This window comes from Hippoglossus hippoglossus, chromosome 4, assembly GCF_009819705.1.
Source record: "Hippoglossus hippoglossus isolate fHipHip1 chromosome 4, fHipHip1.pri, whole genome shotgun sequence".
NCBI lineage: Eukaryota > Metazoa > Chordata > Actinopteri > Pleuronectiformes > Pleuronectidae > Hippoglossus > Hippoglossus hippoglossus.
The window spans coordinates 14,025,554-14,044,525 of NC_047154.1; the positions used below are offsets into that span (position 1 = coordinate 14,025,554).

At 42.8% G+C, this 18,972-nt stretch overlaps 1 protein-coding gene across 2 annotated transcripts in view; it reads left to right on the top strand.

The window, feature by feature from the left end:
* qsox1 (quiescin Q6 sulfhydryl oxidase 1) overlaps window positions 1-10,174 on the top strand; it is a 31,420-nt gene extending 21,246 nt beyond the window's left edge. Inside the window, exons 11-13 of one of the 2 annotated variants that reach the window (XM_034583020.1) lie at window positions 1,765-1,938; window positions 7,521-7,682; window positions 8,236-10,174. In XM_034583020.1, coding sequence (XP_034438911.1) covers window positions 1,765-1,938; window positions 7,521-7,682; window positions 8,236-9,038 — 1,139 coding nt within the window. In that variant the 3' untranslated portion in view covers window positions 9,039-10,174. The remainder of the gene's footprint in view (window positions 1-1,764; window positions 1,939-7,520; window positions 7,683-8,235) is intronic. The other variant, XM_034583019.1, reaches the window with a different exon arrangement.
* The last annotated feature ends 8,798 nt before the right edge of the window (window positions 10,175-18,972 follow it).

Genomic DNA, 18,972 nt, shown 5'->3' on the forward strand with positions numbered 1-18,972 from the left:
AAACATTTTATTTCTAATTATTTATTTAGGGGGGGGCTTAAAACTTGCACGATAACTCTGTGCCCGTGCCCCTCTGAGCAGTCACTTATACGTCTTTAAATTACGTCACAATTGGCAGGTATGCTAATACTGAGTTTTTAAACACAAGGGGGTTTCGAGTGCTGCATTTGAACCCAAACCTAACCCTTGGTCTTGCTCTTACCCTAACCTAAAACCAATTCTAATCCTAAAACAAAGTCTTAACCCTTTTATAGCCATTTGAAAAAGTGACGAACAGCCTGTCCTCACTTTCCCAAAATGCCTTCTTTCTATCTCTGGGTAAGAAAAGGGCACTGAGAGTTCACAGAGACAGGGGTGAGGTGAGGGCTTTGTATACAAATTAGCCCAAGAATGTGGGGTGGGCTACTTCTCTTTCACACAGACCTGATTTTACATCAAACTGGCAAAAGTCTGGCACAGAGAAACACAGACGTGTGTCTCCATGACGTTTTGACCAGAATAATTTTCCATCCTGTGCTTTGTGTCTTCTGGTCGCAGCTAAAATTGAGCCTATTTGTGACTGTGTGAAAAGGGATTACGTTAGATTAGTGGAATGTGAGTGGTTAATAAAACAGACAGACGACCGGAGGCTCCGCTCCTGGCAGGGACGTTAATCTCCCTTCAACGGACACACACATACATTCATACACACACACACACACACACACACACACACACACACACACACACACACACACACACACACACACACACACACACACACACAGACACAGATTAATCCCAAGGTTTACGTACCGTCATGTGACCTGCAGATGGACTGGCCAAAAGGGGGTGTCCATCTGGCCCCCCACAGATCACCATCTTAATGGGTGGTAACACACCCGCACAGGACAATATTGACCATAACATGAAACTCAGTTCTTCCATATACACAAGCTGCCTACTTTATCAAAGGAGTAAACACAAGTGAAGGTTGAACATCTTGAACACAAGCTTGTCCCTATTTACACACACACTCACACACACACACACACACACACACACACACACACACACACACACACACACACACGCTCCCAGACACACTTCGACTGCTCATCTCAACTTCCTGCTAAGCCGAGCACAAAACCGAACAGCTCTGTGGAAATATGTTTGCGTACTGTTCAGGTCCTGAGACAACGGCCTGGCCACCATTCACACAGTGGGTTAACTGTGTTTAATCTCCACGTTGGGTTATCCCATTGGCATAGATTATTCATCTCAATATGGGGTTAACCCAGCTCTCTGTGACTCCTGGCCCACATAACCGTGGGAATCCTGGAGGCTGTGGACCCGCTCTGCCATTAGCGAGCTCTCAGGCTGCAGTGCACGTTCACTGTACGTTTGAATGTATGGCTTTACAAGGGGCAGGTTATTGTGCTTTTCATTAGAGATAATGTCTGATTGTTGCAATGAGGTAATCTGTGCATTTGCATATTTACATTTACTCCTGTGTGTTTCAACTTCCATCAGCTGTATGTTCAGAATAAAAAATAACTGTGTGTAGTGATAGTTACAATATATCAGTGGCTGAATTCCATTTAGCTGCTTCAGTTTCAGGGTCCTGGTGTTTTGCATGTTGACACCTGAGCAAAACATTTTAATGTTGGTATCTGTGTTTTTCCTACTGAGTCTTTTGCTGGTCTTTTGTTAAAAAGCCATATTGTGACGCACGCTGCATATTTCCATTATTAACTCCTCTGGTGTCTTTTATTCCCCCTCCAGATCCTCAGGAGGTGCTGACTGCGATGAGGAAATACGTCCACAGCTTCTTCGGCTGCAGGCCGTGTGCAGAGCACTTTGAGAACATGGCGAGCGAAGGTCTGCCGATGGTGAACATGTCGGCGGCCGTCCTGTGGTTGTGGGCCAAACACAATCGCGTCAACAACAGACTAGCAGGTGGGGGTTAGCACAGTCGAGGTTACATAGTTAGAAAAATCTCAAAAGTCTCCTTTTCATTGTTTAGTTAGCAGTTGTGGTTCACTTTTAGTTTTTCCTTAAATTACAGTGGAAAAGCTTTTATACAGCAGTTATTTCTTACTGAAAGACACACCCATCATATGTTGTTCTCTGAATGAAAGTGAAGAAGACTCAGGAAGAGCTCACTTTTTAAAGGGCAACGTAAGAAAGCACAAATGGAGTTGCATTAAAATTGATGGTGACGAGTCTTAATGCTTCTGGAACAATGTCCTTTTGACAGATGAAACTAACTTATATTTTTTAATGTCACAAGAAAAACAAGAATAGCACTCAGTAGAACACATACCTCCGTCAAGACCCAACAGTCCACGCTGCACCAAATGTCACTCACTCATAGATATCAGTCCTTTAAATGTGCATTCTTTTTTTCATCAGGATCCAGGATTTATTCTCGGGTAAATCTGCAAAAATGTTAAAAAAAAAACACTATCTCGCATTGTTAAAGAAATTCTTTTTTAAATCTTGGATCCAGGGTTGAGTTGTTTTTGCATAATCCTACTAAATAACTAACAAACGCAGATGAAAAAATAACCACCTTGATGTAAATAATCAAAAGCAATGTGTCTTTTCTGTAAATTACAAAATAGAGAATTCCAGTTACATTTGTCAGTTTCCACTCAGAAAATGTTAGTTTTTCTGTTTTAAATATAGGTGATCTAGTGTTTTTTTAGCGTTCCTTTCAGTTTTTGGAACTTTTCCTTTTTTTTTTTTATAAATATCATACTGTGATAACAAATATTATGATTTAAGATGCAACCAATAAATTAGAAAACATAAAGAATTTACTCTCTTAGAAACTACACAGGAAATAGAATAGTTGACAAACTTAGTACAGATGATTGATGTAATTCTTTGTGTGCCAAGCCCTTCAGTGCTGTCCCTGTCCCTCCCACTCCCTCACATCCTTTCCTTTTTCCTCGCTCCTCTCCTCAATGTGAACACATCCCCTCCATGGAATCATAAGTCTTACCTTCCTCCATTTTGGGGAAGATTTTAACTTCCAGTTTCCCCTCGTGGTCAGTTAGACCCCCGTAATACTACTAAGAGGGTGAGGGGATGAGGAAGGGTGGATCCTCAGATCAGACACCAGCTGTCACCTCGTCTTAGCCCTGCAAGTATCATCTGTTTCTACCTCACCCGTTTTCTCCTGACTCCCCCCTCTATCCTCTTCCATCCCTCTAACACCCTTACCCCAGTGTCCCCCCACCATCGCCTCACCAGGCTTCAAACATTTTCTATTCATCCAAAGTCTGCACTCATACCTTGACTCATGGCCTTGTCCCCCTGAATCCATTAGATTCAGTAGACATTTTTTCTACTCTGATATTTTCGGTGCTGAACTGCTCTCATCTGCGTTCAGCTCCTCCGAATGTTTTCAGGCAAACGTCGGGACCTCAGTGCACGTCTGAAAGCAGCTCAAGTTGATAACATGGTCTTACACAGAAAGGGGACTCTTCAGATCTTTCCTTCTGCATTTTTTCCTCTCATCACCTGTCCAGACATCTGTCTTTTCTCACTCTGTCCAGAAGTTTCTAAAGTTTTCTCTCGTTTCTGACCCGGCCCTATCTGCATATTACGCTTCTTCATGTCACTCTTGCTAAACAGCCCCTGAGCGTCCCTCCTCCCTCGTCTGTGTCCATGACTTTATGAGGCGCAGGGCTGTCATTAACAGCCCACTTTGTTAAATCACTGCCTTTTGTTTGTGTTGACTTCCCCCTCCCCTTTTTCAGGGACAGCTTGTGTCCTGAACAGCAGGGACTAGAAGGACACTGGTCCCTGCGAGTGTCTGCTCCCCAGACACTTGAGCACTATTCAGCCTTCCCCCCTTCATCCACGGTGTCTTCCCTCTCTACTGCCGTGCCCATCTTTCTCTCTTTCCACTCACTGTCCCCTGGGACTCATATCCTCTGCTTGACAAGTAATAGTGCAGCATCCCCACAGGATGGGTCCCACAGGAGCCACCCCTCTTTACACACACTCACACACACACACACAGACACACAATTCCCAAGGTATTGTGTGACAGCAGGTGGCAAACACCATGACACAAGCCACACGCGGTCCCCCCTCGTTTCCTGCCCCTTCCCCACACACGCAGCGTTTCCAAACATGGGTCAAGTTGTGGCGTGTGGCAGGGGGGAGTTAGTCACGGCGGAGGGCGGGCTGGGGTCCACAGGGGATAAGTCGGGAGATTCACAGAGGGAAAGAGAGAGAGGGAGGAGCTGAGGGTTTGGCTGTGTTTGTAGCAATGAGTGGCTGTGTCTCCCTCAGGAGAGCACACTCCATCCACTCAACCCCTCCTCTCCCTTTTGCCTAAAGTGGAGCTCTTTAGCAGGCCTCCCCGCCCCTCCTTTCAAGAGCAGCCATGCATGAAAGAGCATCTATTTGTAAAGCGGCTGAACAATTAATTTAGCTGGCAACAAAGAGGCCCCAGGGCCCTCGGCCTCCTCGCAGGGGCAGAATGAAGACTGGTGGCAGCTCTGTCCTGTTGCTGCTTGTCAACAGGCTGAGACTGATTCACATTTCTACAGACAAAAAGCTGCAGCGGGCCTCACTGCTCCACTTCTGTGAAATCATGTGCAGCACTGCCTGCTGAATGTGAGATTCTATGGTACACAGACACATCTTGATTATTCCTAGGACCTGGCATTGTTTGAAATGTCCTATAGTATTGCATATGTCAATTACATTTTTCAATAAATGGTGCATGTTGACAAACAACAACTTGAACAGCTTGTAGAGTTTCCCTAAAAGGACAGAGCTGAACAACTACAACTACGGTACGATCAATCAGATCTGTAACAGAGCCCCTGACTATCTGAGTCACATATTCGGCACCAGAATTGATATTTTCACCTTAATGTTTTGTCAGAGGTTGGTTTGGCAAATGTTGCCTCATCAAAAATATTTTCAGAGCTTCCAAGTTTTAGTGTGCAGACAGTCTCTGCTGTAGCGCTCAGAGAAGTGCATACCTCCGCCAAGGCCCATCAGTCCCCTCATGAAACCACATTTAAATTCACTAGATCCATTAGATAGATTTAATTTTGATCTGCACCAAACTACACACACTCACAAATATCAGTCCTTAAATATGTCAGATTTTTTAAAATCAAGATCGAGAAAATGTTGAAAAACTCCCTACGTTGCAATGCTATAGAACGTCCTGGAATTAAGATAGATAAAGATAAAGTAAAACTAAACAATATAATATATCTGACCACAAATGTGATGAAGGTTTTCTCGTGGTTATTTAAATGAGATTAAAATGTCTGACATCAGCTGCGCTCCCCGTCAGCCATGATGGCTCCTTGTGCAGGTGATCCTCACTTACAGAATTAGTGCTGAGGAAGCTAGTTTGACGTGCTGAACAATACATATTTATACCTGATGAATATGTATGTGCGACGGTGATGACATCTCAGTGACAGCCCATTGTGGCAATCTCAGTATGGCTGGTATGGCTAAAGTCACCCTGGCCGCAAATGTGGCAAGCTCATTAGAATAAGGGGAGAGATGTGAGGCATCTGGTGTGTGTGTGTGTGTGTGTGTGTGTGTGTGTGTGTGTGTGTGTGTGTGTGTGTGTGTGTGTGTGTGTGTGTGTGTGTGTGTGTGTGTGTGTGTGTGTGTGTGTGTGTGTGTGTGTGTATGTGCGCGCATGCGTGTGTGTGTCTGTGTGTGCATGCTCTCACCTGCTGAAATGTATAAAAGCCCCCACACACACCCACAGGCAGCAGCCCATCCAGGACACAGTAAAATTGATGTATCCTTTATGTAAAGTACTGTATGCAGAGTACATACACTTGCATATGACTGAGATTAATCTTGAGCGGTGGAGAGGAGGAGGAGGGGGAGGAGGAGGAGGAGGAGGGAGCAGCGATGGAGGTGCTGGAGGATGTAAATTGACAGTGCTGTAAAGTGACAGACCTGCTGCTGCTCTGCTTTTCTCCCCTCTCCTTTTACACACACAAACACACACGTGCACACAATGGCCTGTTGGTGACAACAAGCAATTTATTACTAGACGCAGCCCTGTGTTGGTGTCCCTGTGGGCGATTGTACTGTGTGCCTCCACCTAAGCTTGTGTGTGTGTGTGTGTGTGTGTGTGTGTGTGTGTGTGTGTGTGTGTGTGTGTGTGTGTGTGTGTGTGTGTGTGTGTGTGTGTGTGTGTGTGTGAGAGAGAGATGAGGGGTGTGTGTGTGTGTGTGAGAGATGAGGGGTGTGTGTGAGATGAGGGGTGTGGGTAGACGGCGGCTACATAAAAGAAAACATGTTAAAGGAGAAAGTTTCTAATTCATTAGGAGGGCAGATGCCCTTAGAGGTTTCTGTTGCTCTCATGTTCAATTTGGAGATTGGACTCCGCTTTCAAAAGGGTGTGAAAGGACAAGACAGGTGGTCCAGTGCACCAGGGTCTGCCGCCTGAAAACAGGGAGTGTGTGTGTGTGTGTGTGTGTGCGTGTGCGTGTGCGTGTGCGTGCGTATACCCACGTAGAGAAGCTGTCCACTTTGGCCACATCTATTATCTCACCACCCCTCCCACTGGGACATCCCAGAAGCCCATTGATCATTATTAGACCCTGTCATACATCCACACGCCCACACACATACACACACACACACAAAATATCAATCCCTAGATTACATGCACAGAAAGATGATTTACATATATACACTTAAACACATACATACACATATGCATATAGGCACTTAGTTTTTACGAGCACTGTGACAAGATCAAATGGGTTCAGCCCAGATTGCACACACTCCTCAAAGCACTTACATCCTCGAGTCAACGCATCAACAAGGAGAATAAAAGAAACAACAATAGAGGAAGCGGCTGACTGGAAGCTCAGAGATGTGTGGTTACGTTTTCTAATATAAGTTTGTGAAGACTTTGATGCAGCTGGAGTTGACAAAGAGGGAGGCCTGAGATCCTGAACAACATAAACAATACTGAATCACAAGGTTGAGTGTTCAAAAACAACTTTTCCAAGACCTATTATAAATTGCCCACAGGTAAAAATACATTATTACCTGACACAGCATTCTTATGTTATAATAAGTCTACATAGTACCGTATGGATTCCCTAGAGTCCACTCTATAAACTACCAGGACCACATTTAGTTAAATGTATAGCACTACATTATATTATCTGAAATTATCATATGTTTATCGTTCTGTAAAGTAACAGAATAAACTCAAAATGCAATATTGTCCTGGGTGTAATGGAGTAGATGTGCCATAAAAATGGCTTTTTTGTAAAGCTGCAAAAGCTGTAAAACACATTTTAAGCAAATAGAAGATTTACAGAAAAATGCACGAGTCAGTAATAGAGCAGGTTTATTATTGTGGCTCTCACCACACAGGGGTTTTTATTTTTCAATCACACGCCAACCCTCTCCTGGTCACAACTGATCCTTTTTTTGAATGTTTGTTTGAACTTCTTCCAGTACTGAAGCAGTCACAACTCTGCTGTACCTTACTTCTGTGTTTATCGCTCCAGGGGCTTTGACTGAAGACCCCAACTTCCCAAAGATCCAGTGGCCTTCACCAGAAATGTGTCCCTCCTGCCATATGGTGAAGGAAAACGGGGACCACGGGTGGAGCCAAGAGAAGGTGCTGCCCTTCCTCATGTCCTACTTCTCCTCCGACAGCATCCTCACAGGTATGAGTTTCCGAAAAGCTCAGGTCTGATGCATTTTTTACCAAACTACAAAAATGTACTTCTTTCTCCTACCTCATGATCATGAACTGCACCTGTGTTTTTTTCTTTTCTAACATATTTTTATTGAGCAATGATTCAGTTAACAATAATTATCTCAAAAGTTGTGTTTTAAAAGTATCCAGTTGACAAGTGAAAGTGATATACAAAAAATCTGTTATTTCAAATAAAACAGTCGAAGATAAAAAAAAGAGGAAACAATAACCCTACTCTGTCACTCTGACCCACCCGATATTACTTCTATATCTGTTGCTCAATTCACATTTGTGTGACTCTGTTTTCAAATTCTATAACATTTAAAGTTTGTTATATCAAAATCAAATCAAATCTAAATTAGAGATATAGTTGAGCAATTCTGTCCGAACCCGTCCAAGCCTGAGAGTTCCTCTAATATGTGGTTACAATATTCTTTGCTATAATGAGCAAGATAAGTGAGATGATGTGTGGATAAATAATAATAATAATAATGATGTGTCTATTTGCCTTTCCCTGTCAGACTATCTTGAAGATGAAAGCCAGATCCTGACAAAACAGAGGGAAAAACACGCCAGCCAGCAGCGAGCTCTAGAAGCTCAGAAACGTGTTGAAAGGAAAGCCAGGGAGGCCTCTGACTTTATGATGCATCCTCCAGTACAGCCCACTGCGCAAGAAGAGGAGGAAGAAGAAGAGGAGGGAGAGGAGCCGCTGGATGAAGCAGTGACGGATGAAGAGGAGGAAGGTGCGGAGGGAGCGGCAGCAGCAGATGAGATGGGCAGTAAGACCCCTGAGCCGAGTCCTTGGGCCAAACCTGAGATGGGTCGAAGGCAGCAGCAGGCCCGCCAAAAGCCGAGCATTGTGGGGATGAGGATGCGAGACACGCAGGAGGACATTGTGGATCTGGACTCATTTGTCAACCAGCACTACAAGGCCAAGGCGCTGCTGTTGGCCGCCTCCAGCCGGGTCAAACAACGCACCCTGCAGAGGAAGGAGGAGCAGGAGCCCGGGCCTGTGTTCGGGCTCGGCATGGAGCTGGACGCGGGGCTTGGGATGGTGGGCCTGCAGCCTCTGGAGTCTGACTTTGACCTGGACGTGGGGCAGAAGAGGAAGTGGCAGCAAAAGCGAGAACTGACAGGCCAGTACTTTGGCGAGGAGTCGAGCCGCAAGGGACACTGGATGTCTATGCTGAGCATCGGATTCTCCAAAGTGGACATCAGCCTGTGTGTCATTCTTTACTTCCTGTCCTCTATGTGTCTACTCGCCATGTACCTGTTCTTCAAAAACCGCTTCAGGCTACGGCGGGTTAAAATATCCCTGCCCTGAACCAAAGAGTGTCCAGATCTGAGCTGAGTCACAGCAATGATTAACATTCATTAGGTTCATGTAGGCTAAGGTTGGGGTTAGTGTAAGGGGATGTGTCAAGATTAATGTCATCTTAAGGTGGTCCACTTAACTGTTACCTTCGGCGAAAGAAGCCAGGGACATCTGAATGTTATGGAAGGGTCTAACTAGAGGAGGAAGGGAAAATTAGTATCTTTTACATCTTTGAAAATCATGGGAGTTAGGTATCCTTGCACTTAATCCGTCCTCCAGAGCCTGAAGGCAGCATTTTGACTGTGGTTCACATATATTTCCATGAGTGGGTTTCTGTTTGGGCTTTGTGCTTATGTTAAGGATAAAAAAATTGTGCTTTTGATTTTGATTTACCACTTATGAAGGATGAAATTAATTAATGAATTTAACTTTTTTTTTTATTTGTATGAAATAAATCAATAATCATACATTTTTGGGAGGAGGGGGTTGTTCAACAGAATTAGTTTTTGTTGTTTGTTAATGACGTTATGGAAGCCTCCTACTACTTCGCTGTGTACTATGACCAAAAAAATATAGTTTCTCTAATGATTTGTATATAGTTACATGTAAATAATATTTGAATCAGTGGATTTAAATTCTCAAATAGGTGATTTTCTTTCGGTGATTTCAAAAATAATGATCTTAAATTACAGATTTAAGATGACTGTCACTTTTCTGTGAGTTTTGTAAAGTAATGGGATGGCAAAACCACAATCCATTCACCTAAATTCTTTGTGAGTGTTGTGCGACTGCAGCTTTTTTGTTGAATACTGTGACTGGACCAGAAGGTGCTCAGTCGCTTTCTCTGGAGAATAGCTGATCAGCCCTTTGTTCTTCAGCTCCTTTGAGTAGGTCTACATTACACTGGGTTTTACATCACGTCTTTGAGTATGACATCACACTGCTGAGCCTACACGACAGCTACTGGTGTTGTTTCTGAAGTGTTGCGGAGCGATGCATATGTTCACACTGGACAAGGTTTTAGAATAAGCAGGATTTGTTTTTGGCTGGTGTCCACGATGTGAAGATTCTGCTGACCATCACTGTGTTTTTCTGTTTGCCTCACTGCTTCAGTCTGAATCAATAAAATTATTTTTGATAAGGACTCATTGCTTTTTCAATGCTATTGTTATTGAAAACTGTAATTTGGTAAGGTGTGCTTGAACTAATGCATTTTATAGAGAAGAGTTAAGCCTCTGTAATATATGGACTGTTTTATGGCAAGAACAAATGTCGATATCCATCATCTTCAGAAAAGGGGTTCCCCAAGGCTCTGTGCTAGGCCCCTTCTCTTTGCAATACATATACTTCCTTAGGTCCAATTGTCCACAAACATGGACACTGACCTCCACCTGCTACCCTCTAATGCTTGCTTACAGGCCAACTTCTGTGTCTGCATCCATGAACTCAATCGCACACACTTATGGTCCTTCTTAGCCATTGTGTTCCTACAAGGAACGTGGACTGGCTTTGCGATCCCTGCACTCAGGAGAATCCCAGTCCAGACTATTTTTCGCCTTGGTTCCTAAGTGGTGAACCATCTTCAGAACCTCCTTGAAACTTACCTCCTCTCCCAACACCTCCATCACACTAACATGACTAACTAGCACTTACTGTGCACTTTTTTATCTGATCTCCTTCACTTTGTCTTATCATTTCAATCTCTCCAAAATCTATAGTGCTTTCCCTCCGTTATAAATCACTCTGGTTGAAAATGTCTGACATCAAAATATTTTTTCGAAACCCTCCAGAGTTGAGAATAACAATTTTTTGTTTTTTGTTTTGCTCATGACGACAGGACTTGAGGCAAGGAGGAGCAGGGTGTTGCATGCATAATGGGGGGGGTTAAAGCATCCAAGGTTGAAGGAAAAAGCCTGTTGCCATCTGCTGTGCAGCGCAAGCTAAATCCTAACAATTTCATTGGGATTATAGCAAGTGAGTAATCCAGCTTTCCTTTAGGACTAGAGGGGAGAGATTACCCTTGAGGATTAGCTCCCTGCAGATAATAAACTTTATTAAAACGCAATCGGCTTTCGTGGGGCTTCTTCCCTCCTCACACACTTGGAGGTGGGCTCTTTTCGGGGAGGGGAGCAACAGTGGGCCAGAAGTATAGGAGAGGGCGTCGGGTCAGGTGGATGAAAGACGCAGCGGTGTGTGAGATGGATGAATGGATGGACAGACAGAGGGAGAGGGGTTTGATGTTGTCCAGATTACAACTGGCCCATCTGAGGGACAACAAGCTCTTGATCTTGAGCTTTGAGGTTCCTGGAACGGTGGCTTGAATCCCTTTAACTCCTGCCCCTTTACCTCTATCCCAATCCTGTCACACACACGCACACACACCTTCATCCCAAATGCCACTCCATATCTTTATCCAAACCATGTCAGACAGGTTTTGATGGTTGAACAGTTGAGTTAAGGCAGTCGATTCTTCTAATAACACACACACACACGACACACACATACACTCACACAATAGGTTGATTAATAGCCCCACATTAAAGCAGAGGAGCATCAAGGCTGAGCAGCTGTGGTTGTGTGACTTAATCAAACTCTCCCATACTTTGAATTAGACCCTGAATGACACATTATAATTGCCAGAACAAATTGAGAAAAAGCACAGTTTGTCACAGGGAAACTTCTGCATGTTATTTATTCCTTGTGCAAACATTATCCAGTATATCATTAGACTTTTAATATCAGGGTGGGCTGTTATTCTTATGTGCCCTTCTAAAACTTTTTGTGTTTGTTAACTGTTTGTTTCATTAAATCTGCCAAGATATTTACTACCTACCATTTCTGAAAGTCGACAGGGACCATTGAAAAAATGTGAAAAGCTCATAGAATTTTTCTTTTGCTTGAATCCATAATAGCCTTTTGGTTTAAGTACTTTTCTGCCACATCTGATTTCAATGTTTACCTGTGTTTGTTACCTGATCGGAGCGATGCTTTGTGCTCCTCACTACCAAGACGTCCTCTCATCAGGTGCCCTGAGCCTCAATGTGCTGCAAGTGTTTTGCTGGTTCGGACTAATGATGGTTAATGAGGAAGTTGGCAGCAATATAATATCTGTCTGCAACTTTGCCAAGGCTGAGGTTCACACTGAGGACGAGAGGCTTCAAATCCAAACCAAGACACAATCAGAGCTGTTCATGCATCTGAATGCAGAAACCGAATCTGTTTGATTTGTATTTAATTCCAGCAAATCAGACTAAATGTACAAATGAATGAAAGCATCAAAAAACTGTTCAATTAATAACAATTAAATCACCTCTCGTGCTGGGAATAAACAAAGTAGTGACAGAATGAAGAAAAAAGTATCACACAGGAGTGAAAATGCACATATATATAAAGTAAAGTCAAAAGAGTAAAATACTTAAACAGATAGTCCAATTGTTCAAAGTGGAAACACTCAAGTTAAATTGTACAGTAAAAATCAACAACCACAAAAATACTATAATAAAAACAAGGGTATAATGCTTCAGTAAGGATATTTGTGGAGTAGATAAAAGACATTTGTGATATTTGCTCAGTCACAGATCTGACAAAATGCTGCCCCACCCCCCAAGTACTTTCCACCTTCTATAGCAATTCAACAACCAAGATATAATAGAAATTTTAATTATTGAGCTTTAAAGGGTCTTATAGGCTCTTTGGTCGGAACTAGCTCATCTTTTTTCCCAGTTTCCAGTCGTTATGCTAAGCTAAGCTAATTGCCTCCTGGCTTAAACCTCATCCACAGAACAGCAACTGCAAACAACTTTGATCTTCAGAGCTGCTTAGTGTGTATTTGAGAAATATCTGGACTCTACTGGAGGGAACATGAACATCACTGATCCAAAAGATATCACATCATTTGATGTTCTGAAGATGATGATGGAGAACGTGGACTAACTTGTTCATCCAAAATCTCAGCTATAACATCTGTAGCATAAAAATCACTTTCATCAAATGGTTCAGTGACTCGGTGTGTGTTGTTTTGGATCCTCATTTGTCTTGTCCACAAAACTATGGGTATATTTTAAGATATATTGTATAATAACAAATTATTACTTATATTACATACAATAAACACTGCCTTAACATATCACATTATTGCATGACAAAAAATATGACATACATGCATTAAATGCAATAATTTAAGCAAAAATAAAAACAAACAAACAAACCAGTTCATCACAATTAAGTCACACATCTGCAAATAAACGTTAAGAACCATGTGCCCTACAGAAGCATCTGCATTTGTTTGCATCGGCACCTTAACTCGTCTGATTCTAATAAAGGCTCGTGTTTTTCTTTAGGTTCTCTACGCTGTTGGAGTAAAAGATCACAGTCTTACTTTGTTTCTATTACAATAACTTTATTCCCTGTCTATGGGTTAAAAATGAACTTTGAAGATATGTTAAAAAAGGAATAGAAATGATATCGACAGTTGTGAAGTGCAATGACTGAAAGCTCCAGAAGAACTAATACACAGACCTTTAAGGATTGTTTTGTCTAAGCGTTTGTGTTTCCACCTCACTTCAGTGAAACCATCTAGAAATCATCCAGTTTGTTGTCACCCCTCCAGCTACAACATGTGCCAGCTCCCTCATTCAAAATGACCTGACTACTTGCTTGAAAACTTTCCACACAACTTTCCTTTGTGGCGTGTGCGTTGATTGTTGTGGAGGATAAATGTTGTGCACTGACACACTGTTGTGTTGTGAAGGGTAAAAACCTCACCTTGCTGCCCTGTTGTTGTCTTCCATAAATTAGACAATGTGGGGTTTTATAGTCGCTTCTCTCCTGCGTGCTCTCTGCCTCGATGTTTATTACCCCTCCGGTATTGATATTAAAATGCAGGAGGGCCTTGATGCATTTTTGTGTCATCTCTCTTTCAGACTTTAATAATACTATAAAGCTTCCTGCTGTGGACAGAGGGAGAAGTGGTGTGTGTGTGTGTGTGTGTGTGTGTGTGTGTGTGTGTGTGTGTGTGTGTGTGTGTGTGGGGGGGGGGGTGCTGAATAAATTATGAAAAAACTAAGCCAGGTCCCCTTTAGGTTTTAAACATTCAGCCTTTTAGAGGCAGGAGTCAAGTAGGGTCAGATCCATCTCATTTTACTGCTGCGGTCCCTCCCCCTTTCATGTGGACGCTCATCTGCTCATCTCCCAAACATCTCATCACACCAGTGTCAGTGTGTCGGCTGCTGTCTGTGCACCGAGGGGAGTGGGGGGGGGGGGGGGGGGGTTAGCCAACTGGAAGTCCTCACAGTTCATCTGTGCCCAGCAGAGAGTTGTATGGGAGGAAGGGAAACCCCAGTAAATCAATAACCTCCTATCAACTACATTTAGGCCTTGATCATCAGCTATACCTCGGCTGCACTGTTCTGATTTCAGCACAACTCTGACCTTTGCTTCTGTTCTGTTCTAGTTTCTGATGTTTTGTCTCTGGTCTCCCCCCCCCCCCCCCCCCCCCCCCTCCTCCACAGTCAGTGTGTATATAGTTTACAGGAAGTGTTTGTGTAATGAAGCTGGAGCGGATCCAACACTTGTCAGTCACATTGTTTTAATTCGCTCAGCTGACACCGCTCCCGTCACTGAACTTAACGGAAGATTCACTCTGGGTCTGATGGAAATCCTGAGGTAATGAAAAGGGTTTTTAACACATTTTTAGTTCATGTCAGTTGGTTGTAATAAAAGAGGCCATTTGATTTAAACCTCTGCCTTAAATGTACAGAGCAAAAATATATTTAACAACAGTTTATGAATGTTTAGAATATTAAAATTTGGTTGATGTGCTTTCTTGCATGTGACATCTTATTACACCTCTGCCCTGCAGGGAGAGGGATCCCTCCCATGTTCCTGAGAGGATGTCACACCTTCTACAAATTGTTAAACCCAAACAATGCTTGTAAATATGGGCTATCAAATAAAATCTAATTGGATTTATTTCTGTTTCATTTAAAATTTTAATTTAACTAAACTCCAACTCTGAAAATTGTAATATTATCTGGTTTACATGGGTAACATTTTAAAAAATCAATATTTCCTTTGGGAGATTTCTGTAAAAAAAAAAAATTCTAAAGGGGTTTATTTAATTATATGTTATGTTTTCAGAGGCTAATTTCTGTGTCATTGCTCATTGGTAACAGTGGACTTTTTTCTACTTCTTGTTTTGGGATAGAATTAAACATCACAACAACTGATACAAATAAAACACAGAGTTTGTACCACTATGCGTGATTTACATTTCAGCTTTGGCTCCTGGGTATATATTCAGTCTTACACTTATCTGCTCTCCAGGCCTTTCAACGTCAATGTCAGGAGGGCCTGGAGAATACTGACCGTGAAGCTGCGGGCATGGGGCAACATCTGGACCAAGTCACAAAACGTCTGTCCAGAGGTTCATGCAATAATACCCCATAGTTTAATTTTTGTAATTGTTTATTTAAAAATAATTAGAAGAATGTAATGTCTGTGAAAAGTGCAGCCTTAACAACCCCTGCCTGTGCGTCGTAATAAAACAAGCAGCCACCTCTGTCCAGTTATTAGTGAATCTGAATCTCAGTCTCTCACCAGGCGCACTGGCTGAACTGGTTCTAGTTATTTGAGTCAAACGAGCCTATTACCGCGTCGTCTCAGCTCGACGGGGTCGGGTTCAATCAGGGAATTGGAAAATATCATTTCTGACGGCTATAGCTTTTCGTTTGTTCAACCAATCTCTCCCACTAATTACCCAAATGGACAGGAGCTGTCAGGAGACAATAACTATTCCCTAATAGAATTTGCCCCCCAAATGCAATTTAATTTTCTCCTCGGCGCTCTCTCCCGAGGTTTTTTTTTTTTTTCCCCTTCGCTTTTTCTGCCTCTCTCGCTCTCTCTGTCCCTCTCCTGCCTCCGGACCGAGCGGTGAGGGACGCGCGGTGCCACTGCTGCGTAATGCTGCTGCTCTGCCAGTGGATGTGAGAATGGACTGAATGACTGGCCGCCGCTGCTGCTGCTGTTTCTGTGAGAGCTCCGGTTCAGCCTGCTGAGGCGAACATCAGCGGCATGGAAGAGAAGCAGAGGAGGAAGAGGAGGGGGAGGAGGAGGAAGAGGAGAGATACGCTGTGCCTTAAAATGACCGCTGAGCTGCGGTGATTAGGTAGGTGTGCACGGTGATGCTATATATCCATCTTTTGACGATACAGGGAATTCACTAACACTCCTATATACGTGCATTTATAAATATATGTAATTCATTGAGTTTTTAACCCTCAAATTTGCAGTGAATTGCGCAAATTCCCAGCAATTTACGCACAGATTTAAAATTGGATTAATGTAAGTTTCGAAGTTTTGTCCCCATCTGGGAGGTGATTTTTCTCTTGTGCTTATTGGATATTTAATCATATTTGTGTGTCAGTGATTCCATCTGTGTAATGTGCTGAAGATTGATGCATAAACCTTGTATTTGCACTCAGAAAAAAAAAATAATAAATCCAATCAAGTGAATGTTTGGTGTTTTGGCTCATTGTGAACCAGGCCTGCTGCACGAGCCCCGGTGTTATTGTATCTGTGCAGGGCGACGCACACCTGTATCACCCTGCTCACCTTGTGTGGATGGATGTGCTTGTGTATCTCGGACTGTCGTGCTAAGTGTTAGATGGATCTGTGAATCGCAGAATGAACCGGTCCACTGAAATATTAGATCTAATTAGAGGTGGCTGGGTCAACGGCGGTGGCCAAGGAGTCGCCCTCTGCTTGAGTTATTGCCCGAGCTGCTTCCTCTGCAGCATCTTTTTTTTCTAACAGTGGCATCTTTTAGACAAAGATCCGTCATGTCACCTCTCTCACTGCATTACTATAATTATTTCATAATCCCCCTTTCTCCTCCACTTGCTTTTCTTTCCTTCCATTGTTTATGATTTATCAAAGTAAGATATATATACCCAACATCTGGATCAGTGATAGCAAATTTCAAAACATATATTTTTGCATTTCTTAATCTATTGTTCCAGATATTCTCTGTCATTATATACATATGCAACAATTTCTTTAAAAAAATATCTGAGTAAAACAGATGCAGATTATATTTTTGTCCAGCATTTCTTTCGCCATCTCATTTAACGATTAAATGGTATCATTTAGTGTCCCACTAAACCAGATGTGCGCGCTCACGTCATTTCTCTCTCTGCATTTTTTTGCATCCGTCAATTATTCTAATTGTGTTGCCCTTTGCTGACAAGTTAAGAGCATTTTTATCTGCGCTGTTTTCCAGGGCAGCCGCGGGGTCTCGATATCAACAATCAGAGTAATTGAATTGCTGAATAAATTGAATGATCTTGAGGGGAAAAGTGTATAATGAAAATAAAGTAAGACCAGATGATTTCCTTTGCCACGCGTGCACGGCGTGGCACGGCACGGATGGATGGATGAATGGATGGATGGGTGGATGGGTGGATGGATGGGACACCTGGTCTGGACACTGCTTTGAATCGGTTGAATAAAATTCCTGTAATGTTCCATAGACTCGTTTTTTTTTTTAATCTGCTTGATGGGCGCTTTCATTTGACTAAATTACATGTGAAACAATAACCACACAGACTAGGATTAAGGGATTGTGGATCCATACCATAGACGGTATATAAAAGGTCCATAGGCCTTTGTAAACGGCGTGGAACAATGGAATAAATTGTTTAAAGATAGGAGGATAAATCAGCTTAATGTACAGGAGAAAGTGCCGACTGCTGCCTTATTTAATTTATTTCCCAGAGCAGATTATCTCAGTTTCAAGACACATTCATTTTTTGTCATTGTCAACTGTTTGCTGCGAGTTAAACTTATTGCTAGTTTGATAATATAATTTAATAAAATTTTCTGTATTACATTATATTTATATTTATTTTTATTATAAATGAATGGAAATATTTCCCAATTTAAAAATTACCATAGATTTACTTTAAAATCTAAAATCATTATTATCATTGTTACTATTGCAGCAATTAAACTTAAAGATTCACATATTTTCTGATTAATTGGAATAATATTAAATATGTGAAAACATGAAAACTAAACCACATATTTTCTCACATTGTAATAAGTGTCAGTCCTGTATCAGCCGTGTATCTGTACGTACTCTTGTGAGCCGTGATGGTGCGTCACCTGGGACTCGTGCACACGGACTCTGTGGATGGAAACAACCTGGTTCGGAGGCGGACCTGCGGCGGAGGGGACGCGCCACTCTCTGCTTTTCTTTCCACGCTTGAAGTAAATTGAAAGCGAAGATTGAGTTCATCTAGCTTGAACTAGCGGCCCTCCGGGGGGAATATCTTATCCGGCAGAGCAGCCTCAGACGATGGGCTCTGAAATGAACAGTGTCAGGAGGACTGCGCCCCAGACTCCTAATCCTACCTGTCACTGAGAGAGAGAGGGATCCAGCTGCTGCAGCCGCACTGCATGCCGGGCCACGGCCCAGGAGGCTCGTCACGCAGGTGAAAGTGTTTGTGTTTCTGACTCAGACAAGTGTCCAATCACACGTCCTCATGTGGTCTCACTGCTGCTCCTGTCGCTGTTTGTGACAACTGGTGGAATCTTTGCACTGTGACTTAAGGCCTAAACTGTTCCAAGAGGGCTGTTGATGGTGATGACAGCTTTCTTATAGAGGCACCTCATACAGATGTGGGCCACTTCAGGCAATGAAGCAGCACCTCTGGCCTTCTTCTGGCCCAGATGAATGGATGTGAGACCAAAGTGGCCCAAAGATTCCCAAAACAAATGGGCTCTATAGGTGTAATCTGGATGTGAACCTAAAGTGGCCAATGGTAGATGGTGAATATGGCTCAAATAGCACAAAAATAATTAGGTCCATGCACCTTTGCACCTTTGGTTGAATATTGCTAAGGCTTACTTGTGGTCCAGATCTGGCAAACAGGAGCAGACCACC